This window comes from Sarcophilus harrisii, chromosome 3 (genome assembly GCF_902635505.1).
Source record: "Sarcophilus harrisii chromosome 3, mSarHar1.11, whole genome shotgun sequence".
Classification (NCBI taxonomy): domain Eukaryota; kingdom Metazoa; phylum Chordata; class Mammalia; order Dasyuromorphia; family Dasyuridae; genus Sarcophilus; species Sarcophilus harrisii.
In genome coordinates this window covers 433,902,844-433,930,370 of record NC_045428.1, presented here as the reverse complement: position 1 = coordinate 433,930,370, position 27,527 = coordinate 433,902,844, and the positions used below count along the sequence as shown (strand labels likewise).

At 37.6% G+C, this 27,527-nt stretch overlaps 1 protein-coding gene across 1 annotated transcript in view; it reads left to right on the top strand.

Annotated features, from left to right (window-relative positions):
- Window positions 1–406: 406 nt before the first annotated feature.
- Window positions 407–27,527, top strand: part of LOC100934862 (WD repeat-containing protein 64-like) — a 190,491-nt gene continuing 163,370 nt past the window's right edge. The window contains exons 1-2 of the mRNA XM_012545213.3: window positions 407–1,296; window positions 11,125–11,362. Of these exons, the coding sequence (XP_012400667.2) occupies window positions 1,229–1,296; window positions 11,125–11,362 (306 nt within the window). The 5' untranslated portion in view covers window positions 407–1,228. The remainder of the gene's footprint in view (window positions 1,297–11,124; window positions 11,363–27,527) is intronic.

Genomic DNA, 27,527 nt, shown 5'->3' with positions numbered 1-27,527 from the left:
AGATAATAGTAACATCTACCCCTCAGACTTGTGAGGATTGAATGAGTTAGTAATTGTAAAATGTTTCTCTAACTTTGCTTATACACACACACACATATACATATGGACATATGCATGTGTGTATATAAATATATATATATATATATATATTTATGTATTATATATATATATATATATATATCAATGCTAGCAATTAATATTAAGCAGGAACCTAGCCTCTAAAAATATTCTGGCTGTATGATGCTGGACAAATAATCTAACTTCATAGTGCCTCAGACAGCCCTCTAAGACTATTAATAGTAGAGGGAATACTGTTTTGCAGTAGGAGTTCCTCACACTGGGAACTTCCTACCCTGATAAAATCACAGGTGCATGGAAAAGAGGCTATATAAACAAAAGCTTTTATTATTCAATGAAAAGTTTCTGCTGGAACACTTCTAGTGATAAGGAATTTTACTTAATGAGTAATCATTCATTTTCATATAGATTGTTCTTTATTCTATTAAGCTAAAATCTGTTTCTCTATAATACCCACCCTTGATGACTGGGTGGGGCAGTGAATAGAGGGCACTGAAATTGGAGTCCAGAAGACCAGCATTCAAATACAGCCTCAAGCATTTACTAGTTATGTGACCTTCACCAAGTCGGTGTGCCTCAGTTTCCTCAACTATAAAGTGAATAATAGCACAACTTTCAGGGTTATGAGGATCAAGTGAGATATGACATCTATAAGAGTGTTTAGCGCACAGTAAGCACTACATAAATGCTGCTGGTCCTTCTCCTCCTCCTAGCTCTGTGCTCTGGAGGCAATCTGCCTTCTTTGTGAAATTCAAAGACTATTGATGTGGAGTAGAAGCAAGGAGGGTATAGTAAATGCCTAATGGGCAAGGCTAGATAATCAGGTTATATGCACTGGGGAGTTCTGTCTTGGGCGATAAGAATAAAATCAGTTCAAGGGTTCATTTTTCTTCCTCCTCCTCTCCCAGGTTCACATGGGAATCAGTTACCTTCCCATGTGATGCTAACGATGTCCCTGGGGAGGTGATGTACAACATCACTCCAATTACAGGTGCGACGTGCCAAACACTGGAGCAGAGAAAAAGGGCAACGGCTCTAGTGAGCAAGCCTACGGCTCTCCATTACATTCCAGATTTCTACTCACTTATTTTTGAGCCAATTGGATTCTAAGGTCCCTTAGAGAGACGGCAAAGAGTTCCGGTCTTGCACCATGACTCCAAGAAACAAAATGCGTTCAAATTCAGCATTGGGCAGGTTAGAGACCTCCAATGAGCAGAGGTAAGGAAAGTCCTTTCAGAATCATCTGGTTCTGGCCCTAGTTTCCTGGATTCTCCAGAATGAAGTAAAGTATTGAGGGACAGGAGATGTTTGGGGTCATTTATTGTGGAAATAGATGTCTGGGGGAGGGAACGGTAGCAGAGGACTGTTTACTGCTGTCAAGGAAGTAGACTTTGTTTCCCAGAAGAAAGGGAGAGACCTGTTTGTCTCATTTGTTTACAGAGCATTCACAATCTCTGTTGGCATGGGCTGTACATTGATGTACAGGGGTGAATTGGGACCTCCAGAACATAGGCTGAACTGGCTGTTGCCATGGAATTTGTAAGCTTGTAATTGTAGTGTCTCTCTTAATAAAGTGTTGCCACAAAAAAGGACAGGATAATGCATTGATAAAAATCTTAGCTATAACACAGCTGCAAGTACCATTGAAAAAGGAAAAAATAAAATTAGTAAATTGTGGGTAGAAAGCACCATATGAAAAAAAAGAATGAAAAGAGGGGCAGCTAAATAGCACAGTGGATAGATACTAGCCCAGGAGTTAAGAGGACCAAATCCAGCATCAGATACTTAACACTTATTAGCTGTGTGACCCTGCTCAAATCATTTAACCCCAATTGCCTCAAAAAAAAAAAAAAAAAAAAAAAAAAAAAAAAAAAAAAAAAAAAAAAAAAAAAAAAAAAGAAAGAAAGAAAGCAGTATATAGAATGCTATGGAAAGATCCTGTTCTTAAAACCCAAGATGTAAAATTTTGTATTTCAAAGTATTTACAGCCTTACCAAAAATATATGATTCTGTTCAATCTTTAGAAATATAATTTTGAAATTCTTGGGGTTTTTTTCCTTAGTTCTTTTTGGTCACACATGGTTGGGGGTCTGTCCTTGTCTCTCATCTTTATCCTATCATATGCTTGCATTTCTTTAGTTTATGAATGAGTTTCTTTCATGTTTTCCACTAAGTCTTTAACCTCACCCTAGTTATTGCCCTTGCTGCTAATTAAAAATGCTTCAGTTCTTCTAAGACAACCAAGATCAAAAGCTTATTTAGTCTTGCAAATTTCTGAAAGGAATTTTGACTATAAACTGGATAAGTGTAATATGGAGGTTGTTCCTCAATCTATTAATAAGTCTGGATAGTTACCATTTCTGTAAATAGCAGCTATCTCCTGATTTCTCTAGAAAATAGGTTTGCCAAAAGTTTGTTGAAGTGGATTAATTTGATTAGTGAACTGTAATTCAAGAGCTAGAGTAGACCCATAACAAAAGATGAGAGCAATTTTTTAATGAATAATTATATTAACTGAACCATAACACTCCTATATATTATGTTTCCCAAGATGTGTTTGATATATAACATACTATTTTAGCATATATATATCAATTTGAAATGAGAAGGTAGAGTGCACAGTGAATAGGGCACCAGTCTTACCCACTATATAAATTTAACTTTCAGGGTTATTATGTGGATCAAGTGAGATAACATCTATAAAAGTATTTAGCACACAGTAAGAACTCAGTAAATGCTTGTGGTCCTTCCAACGGAGGACCTCACTTCAAGTCCAACTCCACTAGCTGTGCGACCCTGGGCAAGTCACTTAACCCTGTTTACCTCAATTTCCTTTTCTGTAAAATGAGCTGGATAAGGAAATGGCAAAGCATTCTAGTATCTGGCAAAGCATTCTAGTTTTCCAAGAGAACCCAAATGGAGTAATGAAGTTGGAGATGACTGAAAAAAACTGCACACCAGCAAATTTTGAGATGGGGAGCTAGATAGGAATCTTATATGACTTCCTTTTTCAAAGGGTGAGGAGCAGAGATCAGCACAAGTGTATCTTGAATCACAAAGCAATGAAAGGGTGGGGGGTCTCATAACTCTCAAATTTCCTCCTGCAGAGTTTCTCTAAACATTATCTTCATCTTTAAAGATGAAGAAATTGAGCTCACAAAGATTAAATCAAGTCAAATCAGCAAGCATCTATATAACACACCTACTGTGTGACAGGCACTGTGCTAAGACTAGGAATACAAATAAGCAGAAAGACAGTGCTTGACCTCAGGGAGCTTGCATTATAATGTAGGAAGACAACACAAAAAAGCCATAAAGGGGATTGAAAAGGGGGACTGAGGTAGCAGAAGGCGCCTGGTTTGAGGGCAGAGTCAGGAGTGCAGTCTAAAGAGGAACGAAGAAATGATTTACCTAGGTGGTCTCCTTCAAATGGAGGGTCTGAAAAGAATCAATGATCAGGAGGAGAAGCCCGGAGGATGGGAGGAAGTTTCCAATGTGAGAATAGTCCAGAGGAGTGAACTTCTAGGGTGAAGTTTCTATGATCTGGTAGAGAAAGCAGAGATTAAATGACTTGATCAAACTTGAGAGATAAGCTTGAAATTTAATTCATCTGGTTCCAGGTCCACTCTTAGCCACAGCTATCCTCCCACCCCCAATCAATTTGTTGGGGTTGTAACTCTAATCTCTAACAGCAATAACACGTTATGATGCTTTGTGTTTCCCTAGCAATGCCTTATAAATAGAAATGTACAATTTTCTATAAGTCTTTTGAAAGAATGGGATTGATTAATTACCTTGAATTAAAGTGTTATATGACCTGCAGTTGAAGATGAGAGTGACTTTTTGATGCACAAAAGCCTTCTAATTACAATGCAGCTAGGTGTCACAGTGGATAGAGCACCAGCCCTGAAGTCAGGAGGACCTGAGTTCAAATGTGACCTCAGACACTTAACACTTCCTGGCTGTGTGACTCTGGGCAAGTCACTTAACCCCAATTGCCTCAGCAAAAACAAACAAAAACCTCACACAAACAAACAAAAAATCAAACAAATCCATTAAGTCAAGAATTAAATGTCAATGCAGGTCTGTTGTACTAATTAGCTAGTGGCTGGCCTTCAGCTGTGACAAAGAATAAAGGCAGCGGAGGTGTGGTCCTATGGATCTTGTTCAATTTAACCCCTATTTTAAAAATCAAGGACAATTGCAAAATAAATTCCATCCATACCCATTTAAGAGGCTAGCGACCCAGCAAATCACAGAGATGTTGGTGGCTTACAGAGTGCACAGGAGTCATTGAACACATTCTAACACATTGGAAGTTGAGATCTGGAATCTCGTATCTAGAAGCAAAAAAATGGCAATGAAAATTGGAAAGTGTATAAAACTCCTGATTGAGGGTGGGGAAGGGGAATTGTTTTACTGGGGTGCTGAAGGATGGTTCTACAAAAAAAATAATTCTTCAGAGAAGTGATACGATGCTATGTGACGTGTTTGATAGAGTTACTATCAAACCCTCCTCTACCATAGGACTTTTGATAGTCCCTAGATCAAGACCTTATGACTTCTGACACATCTGTTACTATAGCCTAAATGGTCTTTTTGCTTCAAGCCTCTTCCTACTTCTAATCCAGTCTCCATTCATCTGCCTTAGTGTTTCCCTAAAGCACTCCTCACCTTACTCAAGAAATTCTATTGGTTCCCTATTACTTCTAGGATACAATACAAAATCCTCCTTTTGCACTTGTCTCTGCAACTTCTTAAGTCCTCTCTCTACTTTTCCAGTATTTTAGGATGTTGCTCCCTTTCATCCATCCAAAAGCCCAATTAGATTTAACTACTTGCTATTACTAAACACATGTGCTTCTCAATCTCTCTCTGTGCACTGGTTGCTCCCCCATGCCTGGATTCCATTACTCCCCATCTCTGCCTCATGGGTAGAGTTATAATTCAGACTCTGCTCAAGCACTACCTTCCATAGAAGGTTTTTTCTTCCCCTCCTTCCTCCAATTGTTAGTGCAATTGTTGCACTAACTTGCAAAGTTGCCTTGTGATTGCTGTGTATGTGTCTCATATACATCTACATATGTATGGTGAATATGCTTTGGCTCCCTGTTCAAGAGCTAAGACAGCAAAAACCAGAGTCCATTTTCATGGGGCCACATGACTTCATTAATGACAAAATCCAAGGACTCTTCCCTTGTGTCATTGTATCTCTCACTGAATGGTACCAGTAGTGTTATCAAACCCACCAGTGCACAACCAAAGATAAAAATGGCCAAGACTTTCCTCCTATTCCTTTCTGAATGCTTCCACAGCGAAAGATCCCCACTTCTACCATGTGGCTATCTGGTTGGAAACAACTACTGAATGCCCAGCAACTTTCAAAAGCACATTTTCCATTGACTCAGAATTAGCTCTTAACTTCTTCCAAGTGACACTGTCAGAGACACTCTTCTGTGTACCAGTCTTGTGACATTATACCTGTAGCTGTTCATCTGCATTGGGATTTCTTCATCTGGAAATTCACTACATGAATGAAATAATAGGTCCAGTCCCAATCCCTATCCCCATATTCCCAGCATTTAACATAGTATCTTGCACTATGTGAAATTTATATATATTATAAATATATAAATTATATATATTTAATATGTTAAATATATAAAAATAAATATATTTATTAAGGTACTTAATAAATGCTTGTTAATTGATTGATTCTGTAAATATCTGGAGGGAAATCCTTGTAGTAGATCTGAATATTTTCAAATACGTGACTCCAGATGAATCCCATGATGTTCCACACAATTTAAGCTCTCAGAATTTTGGAGCTGGAAGGATCTTTAGAGTTTATTCCTTCTGCAGCATTCCTGAAAACTCATTATACAGCTTTTGTAAAGACTCCAGGGACATGAAGCTTGTGTTTAAGCCATCCCATTCTCTTTTGCCCTCTGAAGCAAAACAGAACCAGTACAATCACTTTTCCAAATGATTATAGGCTCCTAGATATTTGGAGTTTAAAGGACCTTATACATAGTTCATCTAGTCCAGTGGCTCTGAACCTGTTTTATATCATGAACCCTCTTTGGCAAACTGGGGAAGGCTGATACTACTGTGATTTATTACCTACTTTCCTCGCTGAAGAAAATGCTAAATTTTGTTAAGAGCACTGGTTCTTCAAAGTGTGGAAACCTCTAGGGGTCCCTGAAATTTTTTAGGGGCTCCTTGAGGCCAAAACTAGTTTCATAATAATACTAAGACATTTTAATTTATAATATGGCAAGTACTGACAGATATAACCTTAATATCACACCAATGATTTCTAAGGTCTTTTCTCTAATTGTCCAATTCTAAGAACTTGAGTTTCCTTATCAGCAGATTTAGGACAATAAGGCTTGTATTACCCCATGGAGGTATTGCAAGGAAAGCACTCTGCAAACTGCAAAGCACTGTATAAATGGGAGCAATTATTATTCATTCAATCACTATTCCTAAAGTTCTCCTTGGAATAATCCAACTGATGCTAGACTTTGCCTGCCTGTCTTCTGTGTTGTTCAATGATATCCTGTATGTTTCTTAATGTTAGTCACAGGGATGTTGATTACTCAGGCCTGGTTGTTATGGTTAACATTCATTTCACACCTGCTGATACAATTTGCTGCCTCAATAAAAAAAAAAAAGAAAGAAAGGAAAAGGAGAAAGAATCCTTAATCCCTCTTTTTCTTTCCTTCCTCTCTTCCCATTCTCCCTCTCTCTCCTTCTCTTTCTCTGTCTCTGCCTGTCTCTGTCTCTTTGTCTCTCTCTCTCTCTCTGTGTCTCTGTCTCTCTCTCTCTCTGTGTCTCTCTCTGTCTCTCTCTCTCTCTCTCTCTCTCTCTCTCTCTCTCTCTCTCTCTCTCTCTCTCTCTCTCGATGGTTGTAAAGGATAATGAGTAATTTATTCAGAGCTGTGTACAAATCAGACTATCACCCTCCAGACGGAATCAACAATATAATTTTAAGCCTCCACACGTTTACAAATGCTAACATTCTGGTGCAGCTGGGTTGCCATGGGCAACGAGAGCATACCAGCTTGTGATCTGAAATATGGGAATGACGTGGCCCAACCTTGCAATCAGGCAGAATCCAAGGGAAGAAAGGACTCCAGAGCCTTCGAGCCTGTCCTAGGCTCTGCTCTCTGCTTAAATGATGGTTTGGATTAACTGTTATCTGAAACCACCCACCTTATTTTGTTGCCTTATTTGTGTAGAAGGAGTACATGTTGATACTATTTTTATTACATTGTATAAAGCTATATTTATTGCTAAAGGGGCTTGATCCCCATGCTTATGGAATCTGATGTTCTGAAGAAACCCATTGATTTTTTAAAAATGAATCACAAAAACACCATTTTTTGATAGGGGAGCCTTTCCTTAATTAAGAGACAAATATGCCTCTGAATATACAGTAGCTAAAAAAGAATTTAGAGGTCATATAATCTGGCACTCTTATGTTTACAGAGGAGAAACCTGGAGCCCAGGAAGTTAAGGGACTAGCCAAACCCTATGATTCTGAATTCCTCCTTTCAAGTTCAAGGCTTTTTTTCAGACTCCCTAAAGGAGAGTACATTGAATCAAGAGAAAGGAGACCTGGATTCTAATCCCATCTCTTCCATGTTCCCTTTAGCTTATAACACATCTCCTTTCTTCAATTTGCTTATATTTATAACCAAGAGGTATCTTGGCCAAGATCAGCACTCTCATGAATAAAGACACAGAATAATGATATGGATATAGATCAAAGACAAGTCTTGTCTAGCTATAGTTAAAGTTTGTGCTGAAGAATAGTTGCCCATTTAGGATGTAGGGTAAAGACAAATGATTTGGGATCTTCAAACACGACAGAAGAGGAATTTAGCATTAAAGAACAGAAAAAGTTACCTTAGATCCAAATTTGGATTAGATTTCTGATTTTAGAGATTCAAAGCAAATCCAATGAAAAAGCTCCTTCCCCTAACACTATCAGTATTTGTACAATTTTTAACCTTCCTAAAGCATTGAAAGGTTAAATGACTTTTGGTATCTCTCCAGTGATGTCAGGTATCAGAGCCAAGGCTTTTAAATTCTGATCTTCCTGACTTCTAGACTGGTTCTCTATCCATTATGTCACAACACTGACCCATACCTAACACTGTATATTAAGGTTGAAATGGGTTCATGATCTAGACATAAAGAATGATACTATAAACAAATGAGAAGACATAGGATAATTTACTTCTCAGATCTGTGGAGAAGGAAGGATTTTGTGACCAAAGAAGAACTAGAAATCATTATTGATCATAAAATAGATAATTTTGACTATATTAAGTTAAAAAGTTTTTGTACAAACAAAACTAATGCAGACAAGATTAGAAGGGAAGCAATAAACTGAGAAAACATATTTATATCCAAAGACCTCATTTCTAAAATACATAGAGAATTGACTCAAATTTATAATAGTTCAAGCCACTCTCCAACTGATACATGGTCAAAGGATATGAACAGACAATTTTCAGATGAAGAAATTGAAACTATTTGTAGTCATATGAAAAAGTGCTCTAAATCACTATTGATGAGAAAAATGCAAATTAAGACAACTCTGAGACATCACTCACTATACACCTCTCAGATTGGCTAAGATGATAGGAAAAGATAATGACAAATGTTGGAGGGGATGCTGGAAAACTGGGACACTGATGTGTTGTTGGTGGAATTGTGAATACATCCAGCCATTCTGGAGAGCAATTTGGAACTATGCTCAAAAAGTTATCAAATTGTGCATACCCTTTGATACAGCAATGTTACTACTGGGCTTACATCCCAAAGAGATCTTAAAGGAGGGAAAGGGACCCACGTGTACAAAAATGTTTGTGGCAGCCCTCTTTATAGTGGCCAGAAACTGGAAACTGAGTGGATGGCCATCAATTGGAGAATGGCTGAATAAATCATGGTATATGAATGCTATGGAATACCATTGTTCTGTAAGAAACAAACAGCAAGATGATTTCAGAAAGGCTTGGAGAATAGAACCAGGAGATCATTATACACGGCAACAACAAGGCTATACAATGATCAATTCTGATGGATGTGGCTCTTTTCAACATTGAGATGATTCAACCAGTTCTACTTCAGTGACAAAGAGAGTCATCTACACCCAGAGAGAGAACAGCATTCTCACTCTCTCTGTTATTTGCTTGCATTTTATTTTCTTTCTCAGTTTTCCTTCATTCTTATTTGATTTTTCTTGTGCAACACGATAACTGTATAAATATGTATCCATATATTGGATCTAACATGTATTTCAACATATTTAACATGTATTGGTCTATGTGCCAGCTAGAGGAGGGGGTGGGGGAAAGGAGGGGAAAATTTGGAACAGAAGGTTATGGAAGGGTCAGTGTTGGAAAAATTACCCATGCATATGCTTTGTAAATAAAAAAAGAATAAAGTTTGGTAAGGGAAGGCAGAGGGAGAGGTAAAAAGCCAATAGATTATGGTCAACCAAGGCAATTTCAGAATTCTTAAACATGGAAGTGGTACATTTGTGGCTAATAGCAAGATTAAGGGTATGACCATCTTTATGTGTGGATGAAGGGGAGAGTGAAAGAGTAGCTTATGAGAAGTAAGTAGGTTGAAATACTGAGTGAAGGAAAATCAATTAAGTATGTTGAAGTCTTCTAGTGTATAGGCAAAAGTTGGAGAGGAGAGAAAAGACCAGATCTCAAACTCATTCAGTGACCTGGAAGATCTGTGTCCAACAGCTATTAGAATTTTGATTGGGTGGTAGATATGAATAGCCTGAACCTCCAAGGAAGAGAGTTTATTGAGTAATGGAGGCAGGGAAAGAATCTGAAAGTGCAATGGAGAGCAAAAAGTATTCCTACTCCTCCATCAAACCAGTGAGCCAAAGAGAGTGAATGAAAAAATACAGCCAATACTTGGAAGGGTGAGCAGGGAGTCTGTGTCATCAGGAGAAAGCCAGTTTGACACAAAGAGCTAGTAGATGGAAGGAATGGAAAAGGAAAAAGTTTAAGATGAAGGAAAGTTTGTTGCCTATGGAACAAGTATTTCAGAGGGCAAGGTGAAAGGGAAAGGGTAGAGTTAGGATGAAACTTTGGGGTGAGAGAGAAGGGGATGAGGAATCTGATGGCAGGGATTGAAGAGAGTGGTTTAAATAATGATATGTAGTTCATTCACTGGAATGTGAAAGTTATGACCAAGTATGAAAACGTTCATCACTGAGTAGAGGACAGTCCTCTACCCTGAAAGGACAAGTGCAGCAAGAGACTGGACATCTGAAGCCATAGAAAGCCACAGAAAGAAGCTATTCTTTTTTGTGTTAGAGGTTCTTCATGTGCCAGTTGGGAGATTCACTCAGTAGCAGCAGGTAGAAGATGCTTCATGCTAGTGTAGAGAGAGAGAAGCGATTGCTTTGGAGTATAGTGAAGGATCTCGCCCCTAGCAGTTTTTCTTCAGAGGATATTGTAGCCAGTCGGAGATGGAATGCTTCGGGTGCTGGTTCTCCCATAGTTTGAGTTCTCAATTGAGGAGGAAATAGGACTATCTCCCCAGTATTTAGCCATGTCTAGCTTGATGTCAGATAGCTTCATTTGGGGCAGAGGATCCTTCTCCAGTTACCCCAAAAAGTGATCTTGGATTGGGGATGGGATAGGGCAAGAAGAGACAATAATTGTTCAGCAGAATTGCCTCAATTCGATGAGCATTTTCTAAATCCCTCCTATGTGTGAGGTATGGTGCTAGGCAGAGAAAACAGAAAAGCAAAATGAAAGTCCCTGTCCTTAAGGACCCTACATTTTAAATGGTTGGTTGGATGGGGGTGGGGGGATGTGTGAACATGTACACAAATCAATAAATACAAAGTAATTTCAAGGCTTGTGGAGAACACTAACATCTGGGGAAATCAGGAAAAGGCTCACATTACACTCAATTTTGGATTAGGACGAGAGACATTTGACCTTCCTTGGGACCCCAGATGTGACCATGTTTTTCTGGGCTGGGGGTGGGGGTGGACAGCATCCTGAAGGCAGCTGCAGTTCTCACTGAACCAGTGGCTCCTCGGGCTCAATCCTCTCCGGCTGGGCTGAGGGCACGGAAATCAGAAACTCAGGCATCGGCCCCTCCAGAATGGCTGCTGAAGGAGTACCTAAAAGGGCAAAGGATGAGAAGCCATTCTATAGACATGGAAGATATAGCCCAGGGGAAAACTCCACCACATCGCATGGATCTGACCAGGAGCTGGAGGAGAGGAAAGGTAAGCTCAACCAAAGGAACTCTGTATTACCAATCCAGTTTTTCAGAGCAATCAATAAACAATTATCAGGTGCCAGTCATGGGTAAGAACTTCAGGGAAAGTTCTGGGGATACAAAGAAAGGCAAAAACAGTTCCTGCCCTCAAGGAGCTTACATTTTAATAGGAGATAAGGTACATAAAGAATTATATATAGTCAGTCAATTAGTATTTATTAAGCTCTTGTTAAGTGTCAGGTACAGGATACTTAGGTGCACTTACATGAAAGGAGAAGGTACTAGGAGCCAGGCAATCAGGAAAAGGCTCACATTGAAGATCCTTTCTTCCCTTCCAACTCTCAATTTCCTTGCCTTGCATGTTTGCTTTTTTCTTGATTGTATTCAGTGCCTTCAAGGTCCTAATCTTTGCTCTTTAAGGTGACAGCTAGTCATTCCGATCAAGGAGATCAATGGGAGTATGTCAGTGGGTTTGACTTTGCCAGTAATTTAATTTAGTGAGGGGAAAAAATAAAAAGCCAAAAAATTTGGACTTAATAATAATGAATTTAATAACTCGCATTGACACAGGGCTTTAAGGTTTGCAAAAGCAATATCCTTGCAAGGGCCCTTTAAGATAGGTGATGGTGAAGGTATTATCATTATTTTATAAGGGATGAAATCAAGACTCAGAGAAATTAGATGATTTTAAGTAGGATCACATAATTACTAAGGGTCAGAGCAGAGATTTGAATCCAGGTTTATGTTTTGTTATTACACCTTGACTAATGCAGACACATCTCTTCTTTATAATCTATAATCTTAGAAAACTGCCTGGGTCACTTAGTGTTTAAATGACCTGCCCAGGGTCAAATAGCCAGTATGTGGCAAAGGCCAGATTTCAATCCAGCTCTTTCTAACTTTTCTTGGCAAAGGCCAGCTTTCTACATGCTGCCATTGCTCAGTGATCTTATCTCACTTTATGTGCATTATAACTGGCGGCTTTGGGATGCATACATTTGGTTAAATTTCTGGAAATTTCAAGAATCCCTGATTTGCAGGTAAGTGGAAGTAAAGATTCAGGAGGAAGAAGGGCCTGTAGACAGTTCATTATCTCCTCTGTCCATGCATAATATCTGACTTGGCTTTTTATCTGCCAAATAAATGCCCTCTGACATTCACCAGGATTGTTGGGGTGCCTGAGCCCCTGTCAGTGACTGTAGGAGCCAGGGAAAGCTTGTGATGGAGAGAGGTGGCGGCTGTGAATAAGGATGGAGTCTTAATTTAATGCAGCCAGGAGCAGTTTTGATTGTTTATTAATCAAGTTAATAATCTCAGGGATTTGTTACAAAGGGCACATTGCTTATGTGCCATATAATTTACAGTCAGGGTTCTGCAAAAGTGGAGGCTACTTTCATCTTACTGTGAGATAGGTGACAGGGTATGAAACTCTTGGTAGCAATTCTATATGTCTGGGTTTGCTACCTGAAAGATAAGCCTGCTGAAAAAGAGAGTGTCTGACACTTCAGCAGAAGGTACATGTATTGTACCCATTAAAATGACCTGTGGGAAGACAGGCAGAGGACTATTATCTTTAAATTATTTAAGAATGTTGAACAGATAATGGCCTAGAATACATTCCCCAAGACCTCTAGGATATTGTTTACTATTCAAATAATCCCAGTATTTCATTCTTTCATATTTTGGGACAAAGTGGTTAGTAGCAAGACTATCCCTGGAATAACTAAGAAAAAGACCTAATTAACCTAACATCTTAAGAAGACCCTCTTTCCTATTTCCTACTCAACAGACCTGGGGTCTGTTCTCTCAGAAACCCCTTCTCCAGAAAATGTCTGAGAAATAGATTCATACTAATGAACAATTGGGTAGAAAATTGACCAGGGGTGGCAGGGGAATAAGGAAGGAATTGCATTTTAACTAGGATTAAGCTATTTTAGGATAAACTATTCTATCATCTTACATTCACTTTCTAGTTCTCGCTTGTTGAAAATATCCAAAGGTAGGCATAATAAGTATTATTAATTCCATTAGTAGGCAGATGTTATTAACTTCATTTGACAGAAAAGGAAACTGAATACCAGAGAGGCAGTAATAGGATGAGGCAACCTGAACAAGCTAGTTGTATGTCCTAGAGAACTCGACATGTCAACAAATACTTATTTAGTACTTAGCTATACCAGGCCCTATGCCAAGCATTAGGGTTATAAAGAAAGGTTAAAAAAAAAACTCTTCCCTAATGGAGCTTATAATTTAATGGGCTAGACAACATGCAAAAACTATATATATATATATATATATATATATATCCTGAATATATCAAAATATATACAGGATAAATTGGAGATGTTTTATGTTATTTAGCATTAAGGGGAACTGGGAAAGTCTTCCTATAGAAAATGGGATATTAGCTAAGACTTAAAAGAAGACAAGATATGGGAATGGGGATATTTCAGGCATGGGGGGCGACCAGTAAAAATACATAAACAGGAGATAGAGATAGAGGAAGAAAGCCAGTATTACTGGATCATAGAGGGAAGGAGAAGAAGAATAGAGGAGAGAAAAGTGTAAAAAGACTGGAGAGATTCCTAGGAAGGGGCAAGGTTATCAAAGTATTTCAAAGGCCAACAGTATTTTGTAGTTTTTTTCTGAATAAAATAGGTGGTCACTGCAGTTTATTGAATGGTGGTTGGGGGTGGTGGTGATACAGAATGACATGATCAGACCATGGATCAATTTGAAAATTGAGCAAAGAGAATACTGGGGTGGGGAGAGTCTTGACACAGGGAGAACAACCAGCAGGTTACTGTAGTAGTCCAGGCAATAGGATCATGGTAGTGTCAAAAGAGAGAAGGGGACATATATGAGAGATGGTACCAAGGTCTTGATTGCTTACGGGATAGTAAAAGAGAGGGAGGAGTCAAGGATGATGCCTTGAGAAGATGGGTCCCTCAGAAAATGGTATTTCCATTGAAAATATAGGGTATTTTGAAGAGAAGAGAGATTAAAGAGAAACATGAATGTAATTTGGAATGTTGAGTTTCAGGCATCTTAAGTTTTGAAAGAAATGTCTAAAAATTGTGGTCTAGAGTCAGGAACGCTCATCTTCATGAGTTCAAATCTGGTCTCAGACACTACTTATAAATCACTTAGCCCTGTTTGTCTCAATTTTCTCATCTGTAAAATAAACTGAAGAAGAAAATGGCAAATCACTGTAGTATTTCTACTAAGAAAGTCCCAAGTGGGGTGACAAAGACTTGGATATGAAGGAAACAACTAAATGGCAACAAAACATTCCTCATGCCACCTGCTCTATGCATTGCACCTTAAATAATAATAACAGCTCACATTTCTGTAATGCTATAAATTTTTATAAAATGGGATATATATATATATATATATATATATATATAAAGTGAAACATACATTAGCTGATTTGAACTTGACAATAACTTCATGAGATAGGTTCTATTATTGGTCTCTTTTTATAGATGAAGAATATGGCTCATGGAGGCTAATTAAGCAGTAAGGTGATATTCCAACTTAGGTCTTATTGACTCTTATTTACATCCAGTACTCTGTTGTGTCACACTGACCCTCTAAAGAGAATGTATTACATTGGTTGCTTTTAAATACTAAAGACGAGGAAGATTTCCTGGAACCTCAGGAAAAAAACCATGAGGGCAGCTGCTTCTTACCTGTGCATAAGCCTGGTACATACTAGCCTGGATTGGTGTGTGTAGTGGGGTTGGTGGGTGTTGTGAAAACAACAGCTTTCTCATAGAATTCTTTGAAGAAGAATGCTAAGTAGTTTATCAGAGATATAAGAACACAGAAATGGTTCTGCCCCAATACACTGTAAAGGACACAAACAAATTCATACAATGATTACTCTATGCTGGGCACTTGCTAAGCAGTTTTTCATATATTATTAATTTGATCATCACAATTCTATGAGGTACTTGCTATAATTATCTCCTTTCTATAGATGGAGAAACTGAGAAAAATAAGGGTTAAGTAACTTGTCCAGAGGAACACAATGTCTGTAGCTTGATTTGAACTCAGATCTTTCTAATGGGCCTAGACTTCTATCCGCAGCTCCACCTTCCTTACCAATAGCCAGATAGCTAGTGTCACTGGATCACAGAGCATATGAAAAGAAGTAAAGTATAAGGAGATTAGCAAGGAATAAATTAGGTTATGAAAGGCTTTAAAAACAAGCAAAGGATTTTATATTTGATCCTGGAGGTAAGAGGGAGTTATTAAGGTTTACTGAATAGGAATGACTTGGTGAGATCTGTACTTTAGGAAGATCATTTTGACAACTGAATGAAGGTTGGATTGGAGTAGGAAGAGATGAGGCAGAGAAGCTATTCATAAGATTATTGCAGTAGCCCAGGTATAATATCTTTAAAAAATTAATAATAGATTTTTATGTTCAAAATATGTGCAAAGATAGTTTGCAACATTCACCCTTGCAAAACCTTATGTTTCAAATGTTTATCCCTTCCTTCCCTTTCTCCCCCTCTCTAGACAGCAAGTAATCCAATATAGATTAAATATGTGCAATTCTTCTAAAAATATTTCCACATTCCCCGATATAATGTCTTGAGGGCCTGAAATATGGTGGCAGCTATATGAGTAGAGTGAATATATATATTAGGGATATGAATGTAGAAAACAACAGGAGTTAGCAAGAAACTGGATAATGTGAAGAATCAAGAATGACACTGAGGTTTCAAACTTTGTTAACTAGGAGAAAGTGCACTCAACAGAAATAGAGAAGTTGAAAAGAGAAGTGGGACTTTTGGGGGAAATAATTCACCTTTGGACATGTTGAGTTGAACATATCAATAAGACATTCAGCTTGGGGTGTCCAAAAGATAATTGGTGATATGAGAACAAAAATAAGGAGAAAGTTTGGGGATAAATAAAACTGAGAATCATCTTATAAAAATGGTCATTGGGCTCATGGGAGCTTGTGAGATCACTAGTTAGAGGAAAAAGAGAAAAGGGTCCCATTATGTGTTCTTGGAGGATAACTGTGGTTAGAGAGCATGACCTGATGAAGATCCAGTAGAGGGGACTGAGAAGGTGAAACTGAGATTCAGCCAGGTAGAAGAAGTACCAGGTAGGAGGAGCAATGTCACAAAAACCTAGTGAAGAGTGAGTATACAGGAGGGGGTTAGTGAGAGTAAAAAGTGGAAACTTAAATAAGGAATAAAAACATGACTAGCCTGGGTACTTTCCATAAAGGAATGTTCTCTTGGTTCTACTCACTTCACTTAGCATCAGTTTATATCGTTCCAGGCTCATCATTTCTTACAGAATCATAATTTTCCATAATATTCATATACCACAATTTATTTAGCCATTCTTCAATTGATGGGCATCCACTCAGTTTCTAGTTTCTTGCCACTACAAACAGGGCTACCACCAACATTTTTGCACATGTGGGTCCTTTTCCTTCTTTTATGATCACTTTGGAATATAAGCCCAGGAGAGACACTTGCTGATTCAGAGGGTATGCACAGTTTGATAGTCTTTTGGGCACAGTTCCAAATTTCTCTCCAGAATGGTTAGATTAGTTCACAACTCCACTAACAATGAATTGATGTTCCAGTTTTCCCACATCCCTTCCAACATTCATCATTATCTTTTCCTGTTGTTTTAGCCAATCTGAGAAGTATGAAGGGGTACTTTAGAGTTATTTTAATTTGCATTTCTCTAATTGATGGTGATTTAGAGCATATTTTTCATATTACTAGAAATGGCTTTAATTTCTTTGTCAAAAATTATCTGTCCATATCCTTTGACCATTTATCAATTGGGGAATGTCTTGTATTCTTAGAAATTTGACACAGTTTTCTATGTATTTTAGAAAGGATCTCTTTATCAGAAACATTGGCTATAATTTTCACCTCCCCCAGCTTTCTGCTTCCCTTCTAACCTTGACTGCATTGATTTTGTTTGTGCAAAATCTTTTTAAATTAATGTAATCAAAATTATCCATTTTGTATTTCATAACATTCTCTAATTCTTTGGCCATAAATCTCTCCTTTCTCCACAGATCTGAGAGACAAGACTATCTCTTATTCACCTAATTTGCTTATAGTATCACCTTTTATGTCTTAAATTTATGAATCCATTTCAACCTGATCTTGGTATAGGGTGTTAAATATTGGTCAGTGCCTAGTTTCTGCCAAACTATTTTCCAGTTTTCCCAGCAATTTTTGTCAAATAGTGACTTATTATCCCAGAAGTTGGAGTCTTTGGATTTATCAAACACTAGATTACTATGGTCCTTGACTCAAATTGTGTCTTGTGAACCTAACCTATTCTACTGATCCACTACTCTATTTCTTAGCCAGTACCAAAAGGTTTTGATGATCTCTGCTTTATAAAATCATTTTTTAGGTTTGGTATAGTGAAGTTACCTTCCTTTGCATTTTTTTTTATTAATTCCTTTGAAATTTTTGACCTTTGGCTCTTTCTAGTTCTATAAAGTAATTTTTTGAAACTTTAATTAGTATGGCACTGAATAAATATATTAATTTAGATAGGATTGTCATTTTTATTATATTAGCCAATGATTTTTGTGGATTTATTTTATATCCTCCAAATTTGCTAAAATTGCTAATTGTTTTTAGTAGTTTTTTAGTTGATTATCTAGGATTCTCTAAATCATATCATCTTCAAAGAATGATAGTTTTGTTTCCACATTACCTATTCTAATTCCTTCAATTTCTTTTTCTTCTCTTACTGCTGACACCAACATTTCTAGTATAATATTGAATAATGGGCAACCTTGTTTCACTTCAGATTTTATTAGGAATGCTTCTAACTTATCCCTATTACATATAATACTTGCTGATGGTTTTAGATAGATGAAGAGGCTTGTTTTGTGTAAATGGAATCACAGAAACAGGTAGAAACTTCAGAGGTAGAGTGATGAAGAGGGGAAGGTTATTGTAGTTCTAACCACTACTAGAGGGTTACTCCCCTAGGAAGCTGAGTAAGGCCCAGGGAGATGACTCTTCTCCTATATTCTAGAGCTGCCAGAGCAGAGCAGGTTGGAGGAGAAACTGGCCAGACCAGAGGGAGCATAGAGGTCTGGGTCCTCAAGGAGGGGCTATCTTAGGAGGGAGACAATCTCAGGCTCCTCCTCTTATGGGTAACAACTATTAAGTAAAAGATATTCATCTCCAGTTTTGAGCCTGCTAAGAACTTTGGGAAGATAGGAGCAAAAATTGGAATATGATTCCATTTATAGATGAGCAAACTGGGGCTCAGGTAGACTCAGGGATAAGACAGGTGCCTTCCAGAACCTATACCTAGAATGCAGAGGGGCTGGGAAAAAGGGGAGAAGAGAAGAAAGAAAGTGAGAATATTTAATTGTCTATTTGTGTGGGAGGGTGTTCCCTGAACAAAAGCAGAGTTCCTCCTTTTCCAGGTGATTTATTGGGTATTCTTTCCCCCAAGATTGGAGCAGGACAGAGTCATGTAGCCTCCATTTAAAAGAAAAGCAGGAAAAAAATGTGTGTGAGTGTGGGGAGATCTTTTTTTTTTGGGGGGGGGGAAGTTGGGGGGGGGGTTATGGTGCTGGGCGGAGAAAGGACCAAGGTCCTGAGGCTGGGGAGGGAGAATGGGAGCTGTGTTGCAAAAGTCCCCAGGTTGCAGAAGACATTTCCTGAGACAGAGGAGGAGGGGGGACTGCTTAGTTCCTTGGATGGGGAAGGACCTCTGAAGTTTTTTGTCTCATTTCCTGCGTGTCTTCCTTGGTCAAGGTGTCAGGAACTGATTTTGCTCACAAAATTTCAAAGATTCCTTAGTCTATTGGTTAAAGTTAAGGTTCCTTTGCCTAGCATTCAGAGTCTTCTGGCACCATCTTGTCCTTCTCCAGTGTTTTTCTCATTCCTCTACAGATAATTTACAATCAAATTGTTTTTGTTTATTTTATATCCTATATTTGGAATATCCTGTCCTATCATTGGTGTTTGTTGCATTCATTTCTACCCGTTCATTAAAACTCAGTTTAAATGCTAATTTAATCGGGAAGCATTTCTTGATCCATGGTCAGAAATTATGTTCTCACTTGGACCTTATGCAATGCCTTGTTTTGTAGCTTTCTAAAACACTTATGATTCAATGTTATTTATGATGGTGATCTATATTATTCCCCTATTATATTATAAATTCCATATTCATTGGGTCTAGTTTGCTTGTTCCTTTAATATTGAGTATAGCATTTTATACCCAAGGGACACTTAATCATTTAATTGACCAATAGTGAATTTCCCCTAATCTTTTTTCTCTGTACAAAATATCTCCATTCCTTCAATTTGAGGAAGTCGCATGATTCCCCTCACCATCTTGATTTTTCTTTCCTCAACAAACATCTTATCATTGACTTTTCTTAAAATGAGGCACTCAGAACAGAACATAATATTCTATGATATAGTTTGAGCACTGGCAAAGTCCTTTAAAACTCTTTTGTTTGGGGTATTATATTTCTTTTTTTCATTGCAGTTTAAGTCTGAATTAGTTTTTTGTGGATGTCATATCCCAGTATCAATTCAAATGGACCTTGCAATCCATTAAGATACTTGTGAACTATTGTCTAGTCACCTTACCACCTTCCAACACTTTTATGATTGAGTTTTTTTAAACATGTGCAGGGATTTATACTTATCTTTATTAAATTTCATCTTGTTATCTCTGACCCATTATTCCAGCCTGTCAAGCTATTCTTAAACATAATAAAGAAGGAATGACCTCTAAGCAAAGAGAAATTTAAGATTTTCTTTTACATCTATCAGCAACTTAAGTTAAAATTAATTTTTGTAAAATGAGTAAGAACAACTACTTACAGGATAAGGGATTGAGGATGATACTTGACAAGGTTAGTTAATCTGTGGAGAAGAGATCAAACCCAGACCTTTTTTAGACAAATGGGATTCTCTAAAGTGAAGATGAGATAGTTAGAATTTTAGGATAGGAAAGCTCAATAAGGTATAATTCAAATAAACAATGAGTGAAAAGTAAAACTTTGAAGGAAAGCTGGAGTAATAGTGTAAATCTTTTGTCTTGAGGGAAGAAAAATTATAGCAGGGCACTTAAGGATAAGTGGGCCTTTGTGTCTGAAAGGAAAGTTACTTCTTCCCTCCATCTTAAGGTAGGGGATGGGGTGCTGAAATTTTAAGAGAAGTGATAAGAAGATACTAATGTGCTAGAGGAGGACAAGGGCCTATGAATGTACCACTGCAATGCCATTGCCACAATGAGCAGAGATTAGCCATCACAGAGTGTGAAGGCTCTCTACTCTCTCTACTCTTCTGCCACTGCTCCAGAACCTGGCAGCTTGATTCCTAGGATTGGGAAGTAGAGAAGGAAGAAACAATTTCTCCGAGTTGCAAGTGAGAAAGAGATGAGAGGAGCTCCTAAGCCTGAATGCTATTGGTTCCACTATTGGTCTGTGAGTGAGAATCTAGTCTATCTAGAGCACAATTGTTACATGTGACAATTGACTCACAAATGTTAAAATAGTCTTCCTAATTCACTGACCTGAACAGAACATTTCCTTGCTCAAATAAAAACTTTAAAGTTTCCTTATTGCCTTGATGGGATAAAATACACATGCTAACTTAAACTAGTATTAAAGACCCCTGCAATTGAATTCTAACCTGCTATTTCAAATTTATTTCACACTGCTCTTCATGATCTACCCATTCCAGTCAAATTGGACTACTGGCTTCCCTTATATTGAGCTCATATTGTCCTCTGTAGAATCACTGAAGAACAGAACAGCAAATTCTAATTTATTGAGAATTATCAAAAGTAAACTATTCCTCTTCATCACAGAGAGAGTATTTTTCTTCTCCTATCTTTATGTTTCTTTAAGATTACATTTTGCATCTTTCTAGTCTCTAAAAGCCAGTATTCCTATGAAACTCGGTGCATTATTGGTCTGTAAACATTTTGCTCTAGGGAAGTTGAGAAAGAGATTATTTTCTGCTACTTAGAGAGAACTCTCTAAATTACTGGGGTTTCCTCAGCTGAGTACTTGAAATGAACTGCAGGCTCCTCAGAAGCAAGGCAAAGAGTAAACCATGTGAATTGAGATGATCTTAGATTGCCTTGGACATAAAGGAGTCATCTATGAAAGAAATTTTTCCCATCACTCTTTGAGGCAATGGCCTTGGGCATTTTCCTGGGACTGGTTCAAGGTAACTTCTCCCAATACAGGGTAAAGCCAAAATTGATCAGATATAGCTTCAAACTTGAAAAGAGGAGGTAGAAAAATGGACTTTGACCACATGAAGTGGCCAGAAAGACTAGTTTGTTTCCCTCATTGGTGAGGGAATTGTGACCTCCAGACAAAATTCCCTTGGGAAGGGAAGGGCTCAGTTCTTTGAAGTCACCACTGATTATTTCTTTTCTTTGATATTCCATATACTATCAGTTGGTAATCCTATTCATTATGCTTTTATAATATCATTCATAATGGTTTCCCTCTTTTCTACTTCCATTATCATCAGCCAAGTTCAGGATATACAAAAATATTTAAAACAGCTCTTTTTGTGGTGACAAAGATATGGAAACTAAGGGCATGCCCATAAGTTGGAGACTGGCTGAACACATTAATGATATATGAATATAATGCTAATATAATGATTGAAATTCATTAATTTAATATGATGAAATATTATATGATGACTTTCAGAGAGACATGAGAAAACTTTCATGAACTGGTGCAGAATGAAGTGAGCAGAACTAGGAAAACAATTTATGCTATAACAAAAGCACTGTAAAAACAACATTGAAAGAATTAAGAACTCTGATAAATGCAGTGATTAATCAGGATTCCATAGAACCAATGATGAACAAAGTTATCTACCTCCTGGACTAAATATGTAGAATGAGACACACATTTTTAGACTGCCAATTTTGGAATTTGTTTTACTTAACTATGCATATCTGTTGCCAGACCTTTTCTTTTTACTGGAGGGGAAGGAAAGTAGAAAATAACAGAATGGTTGGGTTTTTTTTTTGGGGGGGGAAAGACAGTTTTTTTAAAAATCAAAGAAGAAGAAGAAGAGAAAGAGAAAGAAGCAGCAGCAGCAGAGGAAGAAGAAGAAGAATCTATAGATGCAAAAAATAAAAACCAAGATTTAAAGGGTTTTTAGAGATCATTTAGTTCAATCCGCTTATTTTTCAGATAAAGAAACTGAGGCCCAAGAAAGAATCACGGGATCATAGATTTAGAGTAGGAAGATACTTTTGAAGCCATTTTTATATAAACCCTTCATTTTATAGATGAGTAAACTTTCACACAAATCATCAGGCAGAATTGAAACTCAATTTTCTGAGTGCAAAGCCAGAACTCTTCATTGTTCCAAATAAACTTCATTTTGTTTCCCTTACAATTCCATTCAATTTTCAGCTGGGCAGTAGAAAGATATCTGAGAAGAAAAATGTTTGAAGTGTTTATGACTGTCATGTGGCTGAGGGGTAGTTTGGCTATGAAATCAAGGCACTTTTTCCTCTTTTTTTTCTTAAAAAAAAAAAAAAAAAAGAAGTCATTCAGGCCTTTTAGCACTGTCATATGACTTGTGTTTGGTGGCAGTTACTAATTTTTAAACCCTGCCAGGCACTGGCGGACACAGAAGGGACATATGTTTTCCTTGTGTTATGTTCCAAATTTGCTTAAAAAAAACAAACAGGCAATTATGTGAAGGTCTGATTTATATTTCCAGGGAACAGCATAGTAATTCCCTTGTTTTTGTAGCTGTGGTGTTCCAAAACTTATTTATACTGCGGACTTTTCAAAGGAAGTTGGGTAATGATCATAAGATTTTTTTTTCTTTTTGTCATGACATCTGAAAATTTTATGAGTTTTCTGAGATTTAAGAACTTGTCCTGCTTTTGCTGCAAGCAGGGAACATGGTTAAAAGTGATTTTATAGGGAGAACAGTCACTTGTTTAAGCCTCTATGGCTTTCTATACTTTGCTTTAAAAAAAATCCTTATGTGGAGCTTTTCAGGCCTCACTTCTCTCTAGAAAACTTTTCCCTTCTCCTCCCCTCATCCTGGCCCAGGCTAGAAATGAGCTCACCCTTCTCAGAGCTCTTAAGGAAGGCTCTTTGCACTTCCTGTGAACTTTTTTCTGGACCAGACCCATGATTTCATCAGTGAAGAGAGTTCCCAGTGAGGAACTCTACTAATGAGGTGTATTGATGGGCATCTTCTCCACAGCTACAATTTTAGAGAGAGAGCTTGGGCTATGAGAGGTCCACTCAAAGCTAGTATGTGTCTAGGACAAGACCTGATTCAGAGCTTTCCTGAGCCAAGGCCATCTCTCTATCCTATAGGCCATGGCGATCTCTCATAGACTTACTTCATTCTTTAGGGAATTATTGCTATCTTTGGAGTTCTCTTATCCCTTTTCTATACTGTAAGATCAGGCACTTATTTTTATCCCTGGTACCTACTAGACTTACATATTTATCATGTTTGTTGGATCGGATTAGATTGGATTGGAAGTGACTTCTATAGAAGGGGCACAATGAACTCTAAGGTTTGATGAGCCTTCAGTCCTCTTCTCCCTCTTTTTTCCCTTCCTTTCTCCAAAATGTAGGATTCAAGGAAAACAAAGATCAATTTAAAATATTTTATTTCTCAAAGACCTCTCTTTTATTCTGTTGAAATATGTAGGATCCTTCTTAATTGAATAGGAGAGATGGGTACTTACTTGAACCTTGGTTGGAAAAGTTACATTAAAATTATAATAAAAGAGATACTCTGCTAGAAGAGGAGGAAGGAAGAAGAGAAAGGAGGAGGAGGAGGAGGTTCTAAAGCACTTTATTGCATAAATTTACAGTTATGTCCAAGACTTTTTTCTTACACTAGAGTGGGTTGCTCACATGGATGCTAAGGCTACCATTCCACACTTACTTGTGACATCCAGCAGAGGCCATTAATCTAACCCTTTTATTTTATTAATAAGGAACCTAAAACCTGTGAAGTTCAATCAACTTGTAGGACATAAAGGATAAAATATTAGGGATAAGATTTGATCCCAGAACCAATTCCCCTTCCATTGTAGTTATGATCCAACAAGGTAAAATGACTTCAAGTCATAGAAGAGATTTAATTAGAAGTGTAAAATTTCTGGAAATCTGGAATTAAAATAGACTAAATGAAATGAAGTTTCTAGAATTTTTGGAAATCATGATAGAGTAGGGGAAGGATAGAGAAAAAGGAGGAAAGATGAATGGATCATAGACTCTGAGCTGCAAGGGTATCAGAGGTCATCTAGATTAACTCCTCCTTCCTATTTTACAGGTAAGAAAACTGAAGTCCAAGAGGATTAGGTAATAAACATCAGAGATGGGTTTTGAACCTGGGTTCTCTGACTTTACAGTCAACAAGCAATATGTTTTAAAGTGTGAATAGTTAACATCATGTTTTATTTTAGGAATATAAAGTCAATTGTGTATACTTTGGTTTGTTGATAGAGTTATGATATTTGGTATATTTAAATGTGTGAAATCTCAGGAAAAAAATTAGAAAAATATACCATCACTCTCATACACTTCCCCTTACCACTCACTTTCAAGGAAGGAAGTGAGAAATGCTTGAAACAATTGTCTCTCTCTACCCCTAGTATTCCTCTGTCTTTCCCGGGCCTTTTATATCTCAAGACTCATGATTAGAAGTCATATTCTTTCAAAGCCTCCAGCCAGTCCCTTATTTAAGCCCAGAATAAAAGCTGATTTTTCTCATATGTGCTGTGTTCGAAACCAGATGTCAGAGTGGCTTAAGACATAAACTGCTTTTTTTTTTTTTTAGATTGTGCATAAAATTTGGTCTAAGGTACATTTGAAATCTGACTGTGGTAATGTCTTTCTTATGTCAGGGGAAACAACCCATCAGCATCACATCATAATCTTTTACATTCCACACTTGCACAAAGTTAAGGCCCTTCCCCCAGTTCAGCTCCTTTAATCTTTCATCTAGAATTCCTCTCACCCCAAAGTGTTTGGCTTATCCATGTAAAGTAGAAACCTCAGTGCTGCCTTTTTCTGTTCTCTGAACCCCAAAAGTATGGCTGTTTTTAACTTGGGAAACAGCTAGTTTTGTTCTTCAATGAGTATCTATTAAGCAGCAATTAAGAACATCGGTGTGATGAACATTTTGGGGGCTTTGGGAGAAGGAAAGGAAACTTAACTCAATCCACCGAGAAGGGATTCATAAATGGCTTCACTCTTGCAAGACTATGAATGTACTAATAGCTTCAGATTTGGTCTTGGGATCCCTGAGTAAGTGTGGATCCCTGTGGGATCTGAGATAACAAGCACACAGTTTTCAGAAAATGACCCTGCCGGTGAAATGAACAATTTCCTCATTCTCTAGCTTCTTCTGCCTTGAGCTACCTTGGATTGAGCTCTGATGGAATGGCAGAAATAACCAAAGCCTAACTTTATGGCCTGGGTGAGCTAGATAGGTCCCCCAATGACAATTTTGTGCATTTCTTCAAAATCAGCAGTTTGAGGACTTTCTGTCTGCATATGCTAGTGTGTAGTATAAGGATGATTATAGAATTTTGGAGCTGGAAGAGCCCCTACAATTGATAATTTTAGCTCTCTTATTTTATAAATGAGGAAACAGATCCAGTAAGGATTGCTACTTAGTTATAGAGGAGTTAGAATTAGGGATTAATTAACATTAGGGATAATTCAGGATTTTTAATCTTTAAGGCTTTCTTCCTCCCTCCCTCTCTCCCTCCCTCCCTCTCTCCTTTCCTCCCTCCCTCTCTCCTTTCCTCCCTCCCTCTCTCTCTTCCTTCCTTCCTTCCTTCCTTCCTTCCTTCCTTCCCAGAAGTGGTCACATATATTTGATTTGTGCTATTAGATATCATAATTATGTAAAATATAGTAGTTGGTTCCAGTTCAATAGAAATCTGCAATGTGAATTTTAAAAATACCATTATTTTATGGGATTTATTGTTCTTACTAATCAGGACTTAGCTATAAATGACCTAAACAAAACCATTTAAATGGAAGAGTTCAAGATTGATCATTTTATATAGATACACATAAAAGACAAAAGAACAAGGCTTATGAAAAGAAGTCTGGATTTTGAGAGTCAAAAGTTTTGGATAGAGTTTTGTTGCTTTTTTAAATGTATGATTGTGGTCAAGTCAATTGAGCTCTCTGAGGTCTCTTAATCTCTAAAATGGGTACAATAATATTTATATCACTTTGCTCACAAGGTGATTTTTGAAGATCAAAGCAAATAATGGACATAATATGAAATGTCAGATCCTACAGAAATGTTATCTTCCTTCCTCTTCCACATTTTCCTCTTCTTCCTTCTTCTTTTCCCATTACTCCTGGCTACAGCAACACCTACTCTGGAGGCCTTGATGTACTTTAGTAGTGAATTCCAGAGGTGTGCTGGAATGGACTTTGCTCTTGAGAACTGGTTGTTAAATTTTCGCTGTGAGCATTTACAAATTGAAAATTGGCAAACACTTTAAATCAGGACTTGATTTATTGTTTTCTTGACTATCTTGAGAAAGTGATGGAGAAAATGTTAGTAATTCAGATTAAACTGAAAAGTGTGTTCTGCATCATTTTTTGGAAGGGGAGACAAGCTGGTTGTTGATACCAGCACACTCTTGATGAGATCTCATTATATTTAGGCCCCAAATCCTCATGCTATCTTCCTGCCAAGATTGAATGCTCCCTTTACTTCTTGCTTTGGGTATATTAATCAAACCAACCATATGATTGCTTCTGGAAAAGGGTTTTGTCAATCAACTATACTTTGTGGATCCACTTACCATTCCAATGACTTTCAGACCAAAGCAACTTTTGTTAGCTACCATTTTCTTATGTGTATTCTCTCCCTTTATTAGACAGACAGTTTCTTGAAGTCAGTGACTCTTTCTTTTGTATTTACACCCACAGAATTTAGCGCAATCTTTTTAACAATGAGGTGATTCTGGTCAATTCCAATAACACTTGTGATGGAGAGAGCCATCTGCATCCAAAAAGAGGATTCTGGGGACTGAATGTGGATCACAGCATAGTATTTTCACCTTTGTTGTTGTTTGCTTGCTTATTTTTTTCTTCTTTTTGATCTGATTTTTCCTGGGCAACATGATAAATG